Here is a 17,003-nt window from a genome sequence, read left to right on the forward strand (position 1 = left end):
TTCTAAGTGCTGATCCTTCTTTCTCCTTTCTCTCTTTGTCGGGTATTGGTGGTGTGAAAGTAATTTGAATGAATCCCAGCACAGTAATGCTGTTGATCAATTTGTTTACTTTGAACTAATCAAATAAATTATTTAAGTGTGATCGACATTGATCTTAATTTGTATTCTGTCTCACTTTGAAATGATAATTGCTGACCAAATAAACTTTAAAGTTCCCTCTGGTCCTTTCAACAAGGACTGAGTTTTTAGTTTTTAAATTAGGCAGTCGTGTCTGTCTCTCTTTCAGTTCCACTCAGTCCTTCTTTTTACAACTTTGCTATCGCAGGAACACACACACACACACACACACACAATATCACAAAATTGAGTAAGAATTAGGCAGAATCTTTTTACATTTTACCAAAAAAATTATTTTTAAAAACAAAGGTATAAGAATCCATGTCCAGCATAGAAATAACAACTTGCACTGGGACAAAGCCAGACTTTTCATCAACCTCTTTACTTCTTTCATGTCTCTTTACTCAATATATGTTTTCTACCATTCAAATAGAAATTTCTCCAACAACAAGACTGCAAAGCAGGCTTTTTATAACTCTTTTTGCATAGACTCGGAACAAGAAGTACTAAATATTTGGTGAAACAACCTGGCTTTAACAGTAATTATTTTCCATTTTTCAAATCTCGTTAATGCATATATTCAAAATAACAAAATGTGTAAAATGGACGCTTGCGTCCTCAAAATAAGGAAAGGCAAAAATGGAACACACGGTTTACAGTATAAAATACAGGACAATATACATGTCATTGCTGCATCATATAATCATTTCACTGATTATGTTTACAAAACAGTGATTACATGCAGTCAAAGTTACATACAGTGTGGAAACATTACTTGAATCTCATTCACAAAGCCCTCACGAGGGCTCAGGCTGGTGTTTGGCACACAATACTGATTATTCATACAGGTATCCACAACAGAGAACATTCTCATCCTACTCACTGATGTTGTTTGTCGTCTGAACAAGAGGTCAGCAGAAACGGTGTTAAATCAACTATTGAAATAAATGTTTTTTATTTGATTTCTTTAAGGGTTTTTTTGTACACAAGGACACAACAACTTAATTTGCTTTTAATTAAGCGCATTCATTTCTAGATTTCTGGACTCATTCAGCACGATGTCATCAAGGTATGCAAGCTGCCAGCGATAGGAGGAGGAAGAGGAGGATGGAGAGGATGGGGAGAAGGAGGGACAGAGAACCTGCTGAGGTCACTTCTCGCATGTTGGAAGTCGAATTCGCCTTTCATGAGAATGCTCATCTGGAATGACTAGATGTCGGTAGGGTGGAGGTGTTCACGGGGTTGGATTGTCGACTTTACTGAGTTCATTAAGCAAATCATGAAGTGTGGAAGCTGAAGCATCTGGCTGCATGATGATGCCAGAATAAATCTGCTTGTTCTCTAGATTGTCATCAAGTGCCCAGTGCAGTACACTACGGACAAGATGATGGCCATGCCCAATAGAAATCCAAGCCCTTGCAGAAACATCAGATGCTTAAATTCGTTTCCAAAGGCACCTTTGTTCTGGAAGAAAAGACACCACCAGGTGAGACAAGCTGTCCTTAAGATTCACATCATACATGCGCATGAAAGTTAACAGTTTCTCACTAATGGTGGTTGTGATGGTGGTGTTGTTGTGTGTGTGAATGTGTCAATCTCTGTGTGTGGTAGGTATGGGAGTGTGGATATGTGTGCGACAATGTAACAGTTAACGAGTGGATGAATAGGTGATAGTGGGTTTCTTTTCTCAGCTTTTCCAACCATAAAACAAAGGGGAAAGGATGTAAGAAAGTATTAACATATCTATTAACTACTCTCTTGACAAACACAAATTCTTTATTAAACTTTTAAGTTAAGATTACTCTATTCCAGGATGAAAACTTGGCTGAAATTTTATCTCCATTTTTCTACAAAAGATTGTAAAATATTATATAATAATGTAAAGCACGTTCAACAAAAGATGCAGTAGTGAAAGAACAAAGCGATGTAGCCAAATGCACCAAAAGCTTTTAAATAAAATATAAAAATCTGCTGAATTCGCAAAGTAAGCTGGGACAGTATGATGATGATGAAAGAAAGATAAATAAAGAAGAGGAAGTCATAACAGTAGTCAAGCTTTATGGCCTTATTAAAAAGCCTTCCCTCTCAGTGGGATGGAATTTTTTTCTATTGGATCAAGCCCAGGACAATATATTTCGTTCCCAAATGTGGGTGAATACCCTTCTTCTGTTCACAAAATAAAAGCTTGCAAACATCTTTTAGGCCAGAAAAAGGTCAACAACAAACCAGGACAGTGCATGGATCCGTTTAAGACAAGGCTTCAGAGGGGAGAGCTGATAAAATATGTGACACAAGATTTTGACCTTTTTCTGGGCAAACTGATGTTTGTAGGTGTGTATCTCGAGAGCGGATGTTATTAACTCAGATTTGGATAAATAATATCTTGGACTGAGCTTCACCCACTTATCACAACTAATACTTCCACCACAGTAGTCCCTTCATCCTCCTCTCTAAATATCAGCATAGTAACAAAATGAATTATTTCTATAACTTAAGAAATACTTTTATTTTTAAACTTACAAGCGTAAAGTTTTCTCATAATATTAGCAATTATAAAAGCTAACAGCTCAACATGACTAAAACAAATCTGACTGAGAAAAGGATATCAAACTGGTATAAATACAAAGAGAGGAGAGAATGAATGCCCAACATCATCGGATGTATAAGATAAGGATGTCTAGCAATAAATACGTAAGACAAGAAAGTAATAAATGAATGTCCAACATCAAGGCAGTACACAAAAGAAATAACAGCTATCATAAAAGCAGAGTACTAAGCAATGGGAGTCCAGTATCAAGGCAGTATATGTAATAAATCAGTGTTAATATGGCAACAGCAATGTAAGCGTTTGAAAGCTGCCGAGTGGCAACGTCAGTCACGTGCTGCTGTTAGTCAGATTCTCTTCTCATGGCTAGGAAAATGTTGAAGTTCTCACCAAAGTCTTGTGACTGGACCTCCGTGGATTCGAACCTCCGGACTAGAGGCTGTTTCTTTGTGTTTCCTTCATCAAGTTGTTTACCTTTATTCGTTGCTCTTATTTCAATTCTTGATGTCATCTTTTTCATCCTGGAGTACTTGCCCACCCTCCATCTCCAGCCTTATTTTTTCTCTGTTCTTTTCTTGGTGTCTCTTTATGCGTTCATCCTTGTTTTACATGGAAATATCACTTTACGCTGGTGAGTCCTCTATCTGAGCAGCAGATAGGGGAAGCTGATGATAGCTGAATGGTCAGAGAACCGGTACTCAAGACAGGATGCAAGCAAGGTAGTTGGTTCGATACCCATGATGCGCAGTTACTCTTCTCCCTCTGCTCACTACATCTTGACTTGTTGAGTGAGTACCTAACTATTTGGGGAAGTGAGAGAGACCGAAGGAGAGAAGTGGTAACATGTAACATTTACGTCATCTAAAAACCAACATGAAGCTGACAGTCTTTCAAAAAATGGTTTCAGTCAGCTGTAAGTGGTTCATCAGGTCCAGGACACAACCTGTGGAAGCCCTACCCTGTATCTTCAGGCTGGGTGGTCTGTACCAAACACTAACAACTAGGTTACGGGACTTCAAACCCTTTTTACTGATCTCAATCAAGGACAACCCAGTTTTGGGAAATGCAAGTTTCTTTCCTTTATTTTCGTATAAACATAAAATGTCACAAATTCTCGTGTTTAAAAATAGAGATAATTAATAGGAAGGAAGGTAAATGGAGAAGATACATTGTTCAGATTAACGGAACAATTAGTGTACTAAATACAAAAATAAAATTTAAAGACATTAAATTTTCTGCCTCATACGGCAAACAGATGTTGAACATCATGTTGTAGTCCTACGACTAAAAAGTAAAGGTTCTGATGCTCGGTTGTACGGGGGCTTTTAAAAATAGTTTGAAATTTATCCCGTGATGTTTACAGTATATTTAGAAATATTTTCAATAAGTTGCCTAAAAGATGAGCAGCTTTGAAACAATTTATAAAAAAGACAATGACACTAATTTCACAATGTTTTTGTTGAATACAGCAGTGTATTCACAGAAGTTTCTGATGGAATGTTCTTTCATATCTGACACTACAAAAGGCGACTTGGTGACGCTCTTCTGCTGTCGGTCAACAGGTCAACAAGTCACACGGTTGTGACCTTTACTTCTCCGAGATAAACATCGGTACAATTAATGACTAGGTTGACTTTGACAACCGGGGTATAGTCATACCTCGAAGGCAACCTAGGAAAACTGTCCAAAACATTTAAAGCATTTTGAATGACTCTAATGAGATAATGAGCGTATATTGATGGAAATCCCCCTTTGAGAAAGATTCATGTTCGATTAATTTTGACATATTATTATTTGAACGTGAGTTGGAAAATCTGAATGAAAGACAATTTGACGTTCGGTTCATATTTATATTTATTCCGCTTAAACTCTGTATTTCAAATAATTCCGCAATTTAAAAAAAAAATAAAGCTACATTTTTAAATACACTGGCTACAGTTTTTGAAATTTTTCTTATCCCAAACCTTGATTTTTCCTTTGGCTAAACATGATTTACTATCCACGAAAAGCAAAAACATGCTGTACAAAAGTAGGCTATTTATTATAGGTAACTGGTACTTTTTACTTAGATCATATCCAAACAGTTTTTTATTTTCACGATTTTATGCTCTTTTCTTTTGTTACACGACAAAGATCATTTACTTTAATAATCATGATGTTCTTAAAATTCACAGCTAGTTAATTTAATGACTAGTTTAGACGGAAGAGCAAACTGCCCCGAGCTTTATTTCTGGAAAGCTTCCAGTTTTGACAGAAATCAAGTTTATGAAAGGAGAAAAAAAAATCATCTCAAATATCTACACAAAAATATATTTTTGGCCATAATATTATTTACTTTGGGTTTTGTTCTCAAAATGTTTGATAAGATATGTCTTTGCAAGCTAAATGTACAGAAAGGTTCAAAAAATAATTTCTATAACATTTGCTAATAACATTTATTTTAATTGGTGTGGTTTATGAGAATCCCAAACAAAAATAGAATCTTCAAGCAATCACTGAAATAATTTTTGTTCGGCGATAATGAAAGTAATAAACGTTTATTTGAGATGTCTTCTCCAGTTAAAATATAGAGGGCTTTACGAGCAGCCAATCTATTTCAAGAGATTCATATGGAAAGGTAGCGAGAAAGTTTCTTTACAAAAATAGAAGTTTTAGTATCCAAGAATATATATGTATGATATTTATCGGGGATAAAAATATTGTATTGCATTTTTTTAAATAAAGTGTCTCATTGTCGTCTTCATCATTGCTGTCATCAGCAACATCGTCACTTTGTGGCGGTTTTTTTTTTCCTTGGCAAACATTGGCACATTTTCTTCACTCTTTACACAAACTGTTCAGAGATAAAATTGTCTCACGAAAGCCAATCTCGTGTCTATGAACAATCACAAGAAAATGGATTCCAAAGATCTTCCTCAGTCCTTCGCCAGGATCACCATCGGGGCCCACGGGGGCCAATATTTTGGGTGGGGCTAATGGGCCACATGTCATCAAAAGGCAGGAATTAACGCTGTCACGTGAACGACGCCGAAGATGATACCATAGCCTACCAACAGCCCAAGGGACTGATAAATGAACAGTGCACGTACCTCTTGGACTGACTCCTTCATGGTCAGGTCCAGGATCTCGCTCATTTCTGGAAGCTGAAAACAGAAAAAACAAAAACGGGGGACAGAGCAGGGATCTCACTTGTGGTTACTTATCCCACATCACTAAACAGCCCAAAGAGAGACAGATGGATCTTAATTGTAAGCATCACACTTTCGCTGTCCCTGCCCTGAAGATTTCATCTCACCAGCCGACATCCTTCAACCTCTTGGTCACCTTGATCGCAATCACGGGGACCTAAGCCCTGACCTCTGCTTTCTTCGTGGAAAACCCATCGCTGTGATACCGTGTTAGCGATTTAATCCATTAACCTTAATCTTTCTCGAGATTACCTAATCAGTTTGTATCAATAATTTGCAGGAACTGTAACCTAATCTTACTCTCGTGGGGTGTGCGTGGATTCGAACCCTCCAACTAAACATTTTTGGTAGCCTGCTCAATTGAAAGAAAAGTTCTAGACCACTCAAGCATCATGGCCAATATGGTTTTTGAATGTGTCACCATTTATGACATACAAATATTAAATGACAGATCATATTTTTTATAATCAACGTAACAAATTGCATTTCGTCTGGTAAGTGTTGAGCTAATAACATAAAACATATTTCACACTGCACAGACAATAATGTCAGATGAGTAAGGGGCAGTGAAAAACTCATAATTCATGATATGTTACTAACAGTCTACAGAAGAGGCGTCCACGTGGACTTTGCTACTCTTCAGAAAAGAGTTATTGCCGGAGTCTCGTGAGTACTCGCGGGGTTTGAAGGTTGTACATACATCATGTGTATCTATGGGTGTCGGAATGCAGGACACGTTTGTATTTCAAATAAAACCCACAAAGATAAAAAAAGATATATAGGTGAACATCTACAAGACAGTAAGTAATTGACCTCTCCATTTAAAGGACAAAGTAACTTTTGGGTGAGTAAGGGTAAAGACAACCCAGATATTCTGTAGAAGTCAGACGATGAGGCAGATATCAATAGAATGTGTTTGTATGGCTGTCTAAGTATGTACAATCTAACTCTTCTTCCTACCCATCCATAGACTCTCTGTCTGTATCTGTGTCTCTCACCATGTCTACAAGAGGTACGTAGAGGAAGAGTCCTCCAGCCACGGCCAGGATCCAGCGGTTGGCCTCCGTGTTCTCGCCCAGCACGATGCCCAGCACCAGGCCAATGAAGCAGACGCACGCAGACAGGAAGTTGAGAAACAGCGCCCTCCTCATGCTCATCCCAGAGTGAAGCAAGATGGCAATATCGCCTGCAAAGGTGTCCAATGAACACGTTTTTCATTTTGGTTTCATTGAAAGAAATCACCAACACGACATTGAAGCAACAGGGCAAGATGGCGGAGAAGAATATTCACCGATGTCATGAATAAAAATTAAATTCTTGTCATAACCTAGCAATAGGACCATACTTAATTTTTACAAAGGAACGAATACTTTAAAGCTTTGATTTTAGTAGCTACGTTGTGACTCTATGAACCTCCTGCAAATGTCAATAAATAATTACTTCCTTTGTACATTTCTTCAACACCCGATTCTCTTCTCATGCCATTCTGTTACTGCTGTGTTATTGCAGGGTAGATGGTGAAGGATGGATGCGAGGACCACGTGTGAAAAAGCAGATTCTGTTTATCTTCCCACCCTTTTAAATCATCACCGTTATCGTTATCGTTATTGTCATCGTCATTGTCACAGTCATTGCCATTTGGCTGTCCGGTGGCGCAACGGTTAGCCCCTGTCACCAATTCAGCTGTCTGGTGTTCAGCTCTCGTCTCGGGCACTCTGTTCTTTCTCTGGCATCTGTTCACAGGCTGGCGTCCTTGCCAAGTTGCTGGCTTGGCGTAAAACACCCATTGCAATCATCATTGTCATCATCATGGTCAATGTCGTTGTCATTGTCACTGTCATTCTGCCTCTCATCATATTTTACATCACATACCTAGCTCGTGAGGCAGCTCCTCGCACAGGACGGCGATGCTGATGCTGACCCCCATGTACACGTTTTCCGTGAAGGCAGCGCCGATCGCCAAGCCGTCCACGAAGTTGTGGATGACGTCACCGATCAGCACCATCCATGCAACCGTCTTGACGGGGTTCTTCTTCTTCTTCTTCTTGACCTCACCATCCACGTTCTTCTCTATGGTTTTGATGGAGAGGTCGGGGAAGTGGGAGTGGCCGTGGACCTGGTTTTCTTTGTCTTCGAAATTGGTCAGCGCCACCTTCTCGTCCTCCGTGGGAGGATCCACAGTAAACGACTCTTGTCTGCGGATCCGCTCAAGCTGTCCAATAACAGAAACAAACAGGTGATAAGGTTCGGGTCGTCCATAAGAAAGATAATAGATTATTCAGTCTACCGCTTATTCATTGTGTGTGAGAGAGTGATTGTCATCGTCGAAGGCGTAAAAAAAAAAAAATGAAGGCGGGTGAAGCAAAGTGTTCAAAACCTGACAGGTGTTGTAAATATCTAGCTTCAGCCCCTTAAGGGTCACGATACCTCTTTGCCTCTCAGCAAACACTTGAGAAGACGCTCTGACGTAAAGAAGACGTAGATGGAAATGAGTGCTGTTGCTGCTTTCCATATGTAGTCCTCAGCAAGGTGCTCGCACGACGCAATATGGAAAGCCTGCACACACGTCCAAATAATGGTTCTTAAGAACATAAATAAATAAGTTAATAAATAAGATATTTCAAGCTTGAAAAAGTTTCCTTCATGTGTGTTACATTTAATTTCGCGAAAGCATGCAGAACAAATATTCATGAAGTGTATTTCCACACGAATGAGAAAGTTCGTCTCTGCATGTAACGAAGGCTTTGCACAAGTCACAAGATTTTTTTGGTCTTTTTTTTTTTAACCAGTTTCTCTGGGTTTTTCACTATACTGCAATCTCTTATTTTCGACTTTTCTAGGTGATGGGTGAGGTCAAGTCAAGTGAACTTTCTTCGCAGAAGCTGTTTTGTTAATGATGTTGCTGAGATCTTGAAACTATATTTATATATCTCGAAAACACATACGCATACTTTAATCCCAGGCTAAGGTTGCTATTGGTGATGTTACTATGATAACGATGGCGATGAACTCAGATTAATTCTGACCTCAGGAATAAGCACCAGCAGCCCGGTGGCAGCGAGAGTGCCGGCTCCCATGGCCACCAGAAACTGTAGAATTCTTTGGAAGAATTTTTTGGACATGACGGGCGTGAGTAGACCACCAATGTTGGAAATGATGCAAATGAGACACACGAAGCCAGATCCGTACCCCCATGCTGCAAAAGACAAAAGGGTCCTCTTCACACCATCGTGAACCTTCGAGGGCTTAAGTTCAGTGAGGATACAGACACAAAGAAGGATGGGCAACGACCAGAAAGGTTACGGAGGTCACAAGGTACGTACCTTGCCCTGTCGTCGGCTTGTTGAACATGTTGGACTCCACGGGTTCTTGTGCACATGCGGGGTCCACCACCGACAGCACCGCCTGCTGTAGGGCATCGGGCAGATTAGTGTAGTTGAGCCCCTGGTTGCCTCTATAGTGGTAGTAGATGTCGGACACCGTTAGACACTGTTGGAAATGATAAGAAAATGAGATTAGGGACATGTTGGACATAAGTACTTGAAGTAAAGACAAGAGAATGTCACAGATGAGTGAAAGTCGAATACGTTGTTGTTATGAGAGGACGTCTCAGATGCTGGATTCTGTCAGAGAGCAACAAAAAAATGTCACGGTTGAAAAAATAGCAGACGTGTTCGACAGAAGAACACCACTGTGGTATAGATGTCGGACTTGCTAGACATTTTTAAAATAGACAAGAGAGCGTTTCTGTTTAAATCCCTTTTTGTAGATACACACGCTTTCCTACGAATACGGGACACGAAAAATTTTAGAAGAAACTAAATATCATTGCTAGAGCAGATGTCGGAAATGGTCAAATACTTTCAATTAACAATGAAACATCTAAGAAGAATAAAGAAAGGTTCCCAGTCGTCAACATTTGGAAGAATAGCATCCATTTAAGACACCTGCACTTCTGGCTTTTCGTTCCGTTTGGTCTTTCTCTCATCGTCCCTTTTGCTGTCCAGTTTGGACTACAAATTTGAAAGGCCATCAATAGAGACCAGCCATTGTCAGAAAGATATAATGTTTAAATTTCGTAACATTTTGTTGCTCTCTGCGTCCGGTAATATGCTTCAAAGGAAGAATAAGAATTTAAAAAAAACAACAACAAAGAATAAGAAGAACAAAAACACAAGCAAACCAAGAGGAAGAAAACCATGACAAATAAATCTGACCCCAGAACAGTTGAAGGATTTTTCTTCGTTTCCTGAAGGTGTAGTGGTCTCTTTGCACGGATGTTCAGTGACTACCGGCATCACAGATGTTGGCAGCGGGTTTTTCTGCAGCGCCATCAGCAGGTTGTGGAAATCTTCCATTGACAGACCATCGCGCGCCGTCTGGAATCCGTCCGCCACCCTCTTGTACTTCTCGAGAGTTAGGTTGGCCAGGCACCCGGAGTTCAGGACCTGGTCCGAGGTTTGTTCCTGGCTCAGGGAGGAGCTGGTCGCCAAGACTAAGAGTCCAGCGCAGCACATCCAGAAGCGACTCGACTCCATAACTGAAGAAATTTCCGCTCCGAGCTAAAGATGAAGAGCGCGGCTATGTGGATGGACTGGCTTGAGTTGTCTTCTCTAGGCTTGCGTTCTCGGTTGGATGGACGCCCTCGATCTCCTCGGCTTTTGCATCCCTGCAAAAGATTTTCAGAAAGACAATTACCACGTGACAGAGTGTGATCAACTGTTTTAGTCATCGGTCTGAAAGGTCAGATGCGGATAATGAGACTGTAAATAACTTTTCTTTCGTTCTTTTCTTCTTTTTTTCCTTGAATTCATTTATTTGTTTTACCTTTAATCCATTCATTCTTTCTTTCCTCGTTCGTTCATTAGTCTCTCATTTCTTTCATTTATTATTCTTTTCTCTTGTTCTTTGTTCTTTCGTTGACACTTTCTTCATTGTTTCTTTTATTATTATTTTTTCTTTCTTCTATTCTTTCTCTCGTTGATTTATCTTTGCTCTCACTCCTTTATTCTGTATTCATTTTTTCACTCTTTCTTTTATTTATTATTCTTTTTGCTACTTTCTTTCTTTTTCATTCTTTCTTTCATACTTGCTATTATTTTTTCATTCTTTCGCTCATTAATCTATTATTTTTCTTTCATTTGACTTTTGAATTTTAGTTTACTTAACTTTTTGTTTCTTTCTTGCTTTTTTCGTTTTTTTTCATTTCTTTCTTGACTAGCCCCACCACCACCACACACACGCACACACTTTTTCTCGCTTGCTTCATGCTTCCTTTTTCTCATTGAACGGTTACAGCACTTCTATTCTTCTTCGCCATCCTCTTCTTTTTGGAGGTAGTGCTGTAGTGGAAGCCACGATGATCGTGGAGTTTAGACAATTTTTCTTTTTTATCTTGGTTTTTTTCATCCCATCCCTTCTTTCTTCCTCCCTTCCCTATGTTCCACAAAGACATATATGTACAGATGACCGTCGTGCCCTGATCACTCGACGAATTATTCAACAGACTGAGGTGCTGAAGAGCTGACAAGCTGGTACATGACACAGCTCTCTTGACCTACTAGAAGATAACTTCTTAGACAGTCAGATGACTCCGTCACATGACTGAGACAATCAACACTGACAACGCAAAAAAATTAAAAAAACCCCAGTAAACTTGATTATTTCAGCAAATAAACAAATAAACAAAAATCAATAAATATAGAAATAAATGAGAACCTTTTCGTGAAGTACATTTTACTCTGATAAATAAGTGTTCATTTGTATCAGTCTGGACTGACCATCAGTGTAGATACATAAATGAAAAACAGAAAAGAATTAACCAGGGTAGGCAACATGGGAAAATAGGATCAGGGATATTTCTCTTTCAGACTTACTAATAATTCAGAAATTAAGCTGATGACGAATTTTAACACAGGTAAGTTGACATGTAAGCTGAAAGTCAGACATACAATTCAGAGAATTTACCATTCTCAGCTACTCATACCGCCATGTATGTACTTCTCTCACTAAAAGAATTTTTTCCGGACTGTTACTACGGAAAAAGTGTCGTTAACAAACCTTCAATTAATTCTTCGGCTTCTATTACTGCTTCGCCATCCAAACCTGTATAAATTTGTTTCTTAAGTACTTCATCATCACCCCTACAATCTTTTTCATCGCTGTCAAGACAATAATTATTGCTGTAGATAATGGAACAAAGAGCAAAGGCGTTTCAAATAGAAAAGACAACAGCATCAGCAGCAACATCAGCAACACAAGAAGAAGAAGAAAAAGATGATGGTGATGATGACGACGATGATGATGATGTCAGACAGTAAGATGCAAGCTCAAACTCACGGTCACTTACGTTGTTGCTCCGTGTGTGAGGGACTGACGGGACGGACGGACAGGAGGCGAATGGCGGGGCGAGACGGTGTGCAAGGTAGGTATATGTCTACTACCTACCACCCTTCAGTTATCAAGTACCTGTTGTGACGTCATCGGGGACTCAACATAGGTCTAACAACCGCTCGAGTGTGGCTGGCAGTTTTGAAGATATCAGTAATCGTTCCATAAATTGTGCTGGTGTATGTCGGAGCAAGTGGAGGAGAGCTGAAGAGACAGAAAAATACTCACGGCGTGAACTGTTGACTTGATTGTGGATTCGCCGCCACTTATACTACTGTCTAAAAATATCGTTTTAAATAAGTATGTTGGGCTCTGTGCGCAATTCTATTTTCCGTGATCTTGGTGAATATTTTTTTGTCTGGTGATACAAGTCGAAAAAGATAACCATGCACAGAAAGAAGACAAGTAGTCTACCACCACTGCCGAAGGATGTGCTGAGGTGGCCAAAGCTGCATCCCTCTGGAAGTGTCTTAGCTGCGCATTAATTGGGTTTATCAGTAAGCATTCATGATATCAATATTTTCAAACAAATTTCATTCTAGAAGACATTGAATTCATCCTAATGTCATATAAGAACTGGATTTCAAGATCTATAACTCTAAAAAGAATGTTATTCTGTTTTTTTGACTGTGGCATTTTTTTCTATACAAGGGTCCAAACTTCTTGAGATGAAATTTGAGTAAGAAGTGACCGTAAGCAAAGATGCTGGTCAGAAATAATAGACACTTTCAGTATTTTCGAGCACTTGATCAGTTTCTGACTCTAATGAACTAGGAGAAAAGTGGCTCTTCTTTTTGCAAAACCACCTTCTTGGTGTAATGTGATTATTGTGTGGATCGTCTGGACTTGCCATAAAAATATATCTCTCACTCACAGCAAATATTGTTTCTTACTTAGCATTTTTTCTGGAAAATACAAAGTTTATTTTGTTTTGTTTGAATTATATCCTTTCTCACCTTCGCCTAAAAATAACCACGAATGTGTCTGAATACAACTGTTAGGTCTTTCCCAGCATCGCTATTTGACTTTGACTATGGACTTGCGAAATTTTCTCTTCTTTCTCCCAGTTTTCTGTATTTATGTGCATTTCTATAGAGCAAAGCCCTGCTCTCTCTCACACACACACACACGCACGTAAGCATGCGCACCTACACATCTATATATTGCTATATTTGATCATTTAATTTGCCTGTCCATATCAACCTACATATATATCAACAAGGATGTAACTATATGTGTAATTTCTTTGTGTATTTTATGAATGTTAACTTATTTATTGAATCATGCATACAGACAGACAAGGTAGTAATAAACTGTTCAGAAGTTAAAAATGCGAAGTTTTATGGCAGGCATTTTTTGTAGCTAACCAGTCCGCTCTTTCTGTACTTTCATTTCTTCGGTGTATAAACTTTTTCTTGAAATGTTAGAATATTACTTAGCAGGTAATGATCTTACTAGTGCATTTTGTACAAAGTCAAGAGGTGTTATGTCCATGTCTAGTAAACTTTTACAAGACGAAAAGTAACGATCACTAATGACATGGATCTGCCGTGCATGTCCCTGGCAATAATTACTGTTTCATATCAGCAAGTTTTTTAAAACAAGCAAACAAACAAACAAACAAACAAACAAATAAACAAACAAACAAACAAACAAAAAACTAACGTAGACTAGGTGATTGAGCCAGGCTTCATAATCTCGCACATTTCACACCAGCCCATGTTTACAGTCAACAGTTAGAATTGAGGTCGATCCAAATGTAATTTCTTTTTAAAAATAATATTACAAATTAACAACAGTTTTTAACAAACTAGTGACGGCGTTGGGTTTTGTTCGCCTTCCAGCAACATCGAGCTCAGTTGCAAGTTTTAGTTTGCCTTCAAGCAGACCTTCTTTCTCTCCAACTTGAAGAAGACTTGAAAGTGTCATCATTGCTGGCTTAGTTGTGACATACCTTTGTTTTTTTTCTTTGGGTTTTGGTTTATGTTTAAAAAATAATTATTCTTTTTTCCTCGATCCTCCAGTTCCTCCTCAATAAGTGTTCCAGAAGTTCATTTCAATCGCTACAGATTGAGCCAAGCTTCACTGCAAATCTAAATTCATTTAAAATTACTAAAAATATTTTTTTTAAAAAGAGGAAAAGCAGCATAAAGAGATCGGTAGAATCTTCTAAAACCAAATCCTGGCTCAGAAAACTGACGGTCACTGCCCTCGTCAAGCGCAAGTACACGTGATCTACCCTCGTGCGCACGTCACCCCAACGTCAACGCCGTGACCTGAAGGTTTGGTGTCAACAGCGCGACGTTATCTCTCAAGCACACGTCCCCGAGGTTCCCACCATCCCCTTGTCTACTCCCTTCAGGTGTCCCTTGTGCACCGTCGGCTTACGTGAGGCCAGACACATCCACAGACGCGGCATTCATGTTGAGGCTGTAATCCACTTACAGGTCGGTCAAGCCTTCACCTCCACCCTATGACCTATATAACCCCGCTAGGGGTGATAACAACTGCACTGTAAACCAAAACCGTTTCATTTCTACACAATTTTTTGTCCCCGAAATGGGACGCCAAGAAAAGGTAGAGTCACTGTTCATTACTCATCAAATGTCTGAATAATGTAAATAACGGAAAACGTAAGTTAAACGAAGGCTGATTATTCCTGGCTTAGGGTGAGAGTTATGGGCCTTGTCGTGCACATAAATATTGTAAAATGTTTTAAGCATACAGTTAAAAAAATACCAGCTATGTTGCAAATTGAAGAATATACTTGGTTCGGGTCTTGTTCGGTGTGAAAGCTGGTTACGGAGATGACACTTATCAAGGATGTGTGTGTTCTGGCATCTGACGATGACAATGATCAACTCTATTTGTCCCAGTGGACAATTTGAACACAGGAAGGTACTCTAGTTATAAAGTAAAAGTTAGAAATAAAAGTAAGAATAACGTTCGTTGCAAGGTGCAGAGTTAGAAGGTATCAACCTTAAAAAAAACCAACAAACAAACAAAAAAACAAAACAAAACAAAACAAAACCCTGACCTGCCCACCCAGAAAAGTACTGAAATTACTCAGTTTATGACAGCATGAACTTGAGGCATGAAACAAACAAAATAAAAGAACATAATTATTGTAATAGTCTTAAGGTTTACACGTGCTCACACACACACTGAAGAAATGCATCATGAGTTTTTCTAAAAGAATATTGCACTTTTTTTCGTATGTTGTTAACTCTCCGATATTTTGAACTAATGAAAATCCAATAGTAGCGCAAAACTTTATGTTTCTTGGGTGATCTGCTCCATTTTTTCACAGATGAATGCTGCTATAGCACTGTCTACCATCAGTCTCGTACAAAAATGGACAAGCCAACAGCTCTTTAACAGCAATTAAAAATATACACGGCGTTCGTGAATAGGGTTATAAATCACCTCACCCTGCCCTCCTTCCATTCTTAGTCTTCCTCGAGAGGTCTCATAAATGCACCACCCTATAGCGTTGATTTGATGTATTTAGACTTGTCCTCTTTCGTCCATCAGTGATGGGAAGAGAATAAACACAATAAAGACACGCTTGCAATAACTTTCTTGTCTGAACATGAATCGTTGTGTGACACCCTTACAAGGGCCCAAAGTGTAGACTATACATCACATCTTTACGCCTGCTCCGAATATTCCAACATACCTATGTCTGTGTGTACATGAACTGTGTCGCACAATACGTGCATCTTATTATTATATGATTCATATATGCATACACGTATACATAGCTTTCTCAGAATTCCACCCAACCCCCAAAATATGCTCACTCTTTGAAGTTTTTAAAATGCAAATGTGATGATGGTATATTTATTTCTCTATCATAATATTTTTTACATATTCGTACACATGTATACTTACTTGTCCTTTGGAGAGTTAAAGTATCTTATTAACAAAAATCGTTGTAGCCGCGACGTAATGTAAACAACAACAGCAACAACAACAACAAGGTGATTTTGTGTTTGTGGACATGCATACGGATCTGTGTGAATCCATTTCTCACATCTGTAAGCCAGATGACATCAATGCTAAATGTAATGTGTCAGTCTTTGCCTTCTCTTTATTTGACATTAACAAACTGCAATAATCCAAGCTGCCATCATCATCATCATTACATCATGAGCAGCAGCAGCCCGTATATAAACCATCTAGACAAACTATATTGTCATCATTCTTGCCTCTCACGTGAAAGTTCCAGACGCAGTCCAGTCACGAAGAGCTGCAGGACAGAATACACACGTCACACATTTCTGTCGGATAGAAATATATAACACACATTGTCATGTTTCATTCTCATTTCATTTCTGTTCTCGCAAAGAATCATCAGCATACCTCTACAAAGCTTGCACAATATTCTGAAGTACTGTAGACGGGGATTGCTTACTCAGACTCTTGAAGCTAAGAACTTATACCACACATACAGTGTTTACCCATCACTGATGTACATCAGTTTCGCCATAAATCTGCATTGAAGCAGGCCGAGTGGCTTGGTTTGAAAGGCTTTGAGCGAAAATAAAAACAAGGAACAGACTTCTTTACACGTCGTTTGTTATCGCTGTCTGTTATTGGGAATTTGACCCCAAAGCCAACAACTTAAGGCTGTCTGGTAAGTGCAAGATGTCTTAGATTGAAATATTTATGTCTTATATTGAAATATTTTTGCAGAGAGAGAAAGAGAGACATAGGATTATGAAGCTAACACAGTCGTGTTCAACTGCACGTAAGTCAAC

General features: G+C 39.0%; 1 protein-coding gene across 2 annotated transcripts; it reads right to left on the reverse strand.

Moving 5' to 3' along the window:
* Positions 1–374: 374 nt before the first annotated feature.
* On the reverse strand, positions 375–12,317 carry LOC112559826 (zinc transporter ZIP8-like). 2 transcript variants are annotated; one of them, XM_025231275.1, is made up of 9 exons: positions 12,200–12,317; positions 10,068–10,519; positions 9,174–9,339; positions 8,877–9,046; positions 8,278–8,406; positions 7,723–8,062; positions 6,849–7,036; positions 5,752–5,805; positions 375–1,581 (listed from the first exon to the last, which is right to left on the reverse strand). In XM_025231275.1, exons 2-9 carry the CDS (start codon positions 10,386–10,388, stop codon positions 1,459–1,461), a joined length of 1,491 nt encoding a protein of 496 aa, XP_025087060.1. In that variant the 5' UTR covers positions 10,389–10,519; positions 12,200–12,317; the 3' UTR covers positions 375–1,458. The 2 variants fall into 2 exon arrangements, with proteins under 2 accessions (XP_025087060.1, XP_025087061.1); XM_025231276.1 differs by having other exon boundaries at positions 12,190–12,258.
* Between the last annotated feature and the right edge of the window lie 4,686 nt (positions 12,318–17,003).

Source organism: Pomacea canaliculata, linkage group LG3 (assembly GCF_003073045.1).
Source record: "Pomacea canaliculata isolate SZHN2017 linkage group LG3, ASM307304v1, whole genome shotgun sequence".
NCBI classification, from domain to species: domain Eukaryota; kingdom Metazoa; phylum Mollusca; class Gastropoda; order Architaenioglossa; family Ampullariidae; genus Pomacea; species Pomacea canaliculata.

Bases quoted from the DNA above. Each gene is read 5' to 3' on its own strand.
- LOC112559826 (XM_025231275.1), bottom strand. From the start codon at position 10,388: ATGGAGTCGAGTCGCTTCTGGATGTGCTGCGCTGGACTCTTAGTCTTG. The intron at 9,340-10,067 runs GTCAGATTTATT...CATTTCCAACAG, and splicing joins AATCCTTCAACTGTTCTGGG to TGTCTAACGGTGTCCGACAT. The intron at 7,037-7,722 runs GTATGTGATGTA...ACACCTTTGCAG, and splicing joins GGAGCTGCCTCACGAGCTAG to GCGATATTGCCATCTTGCTT.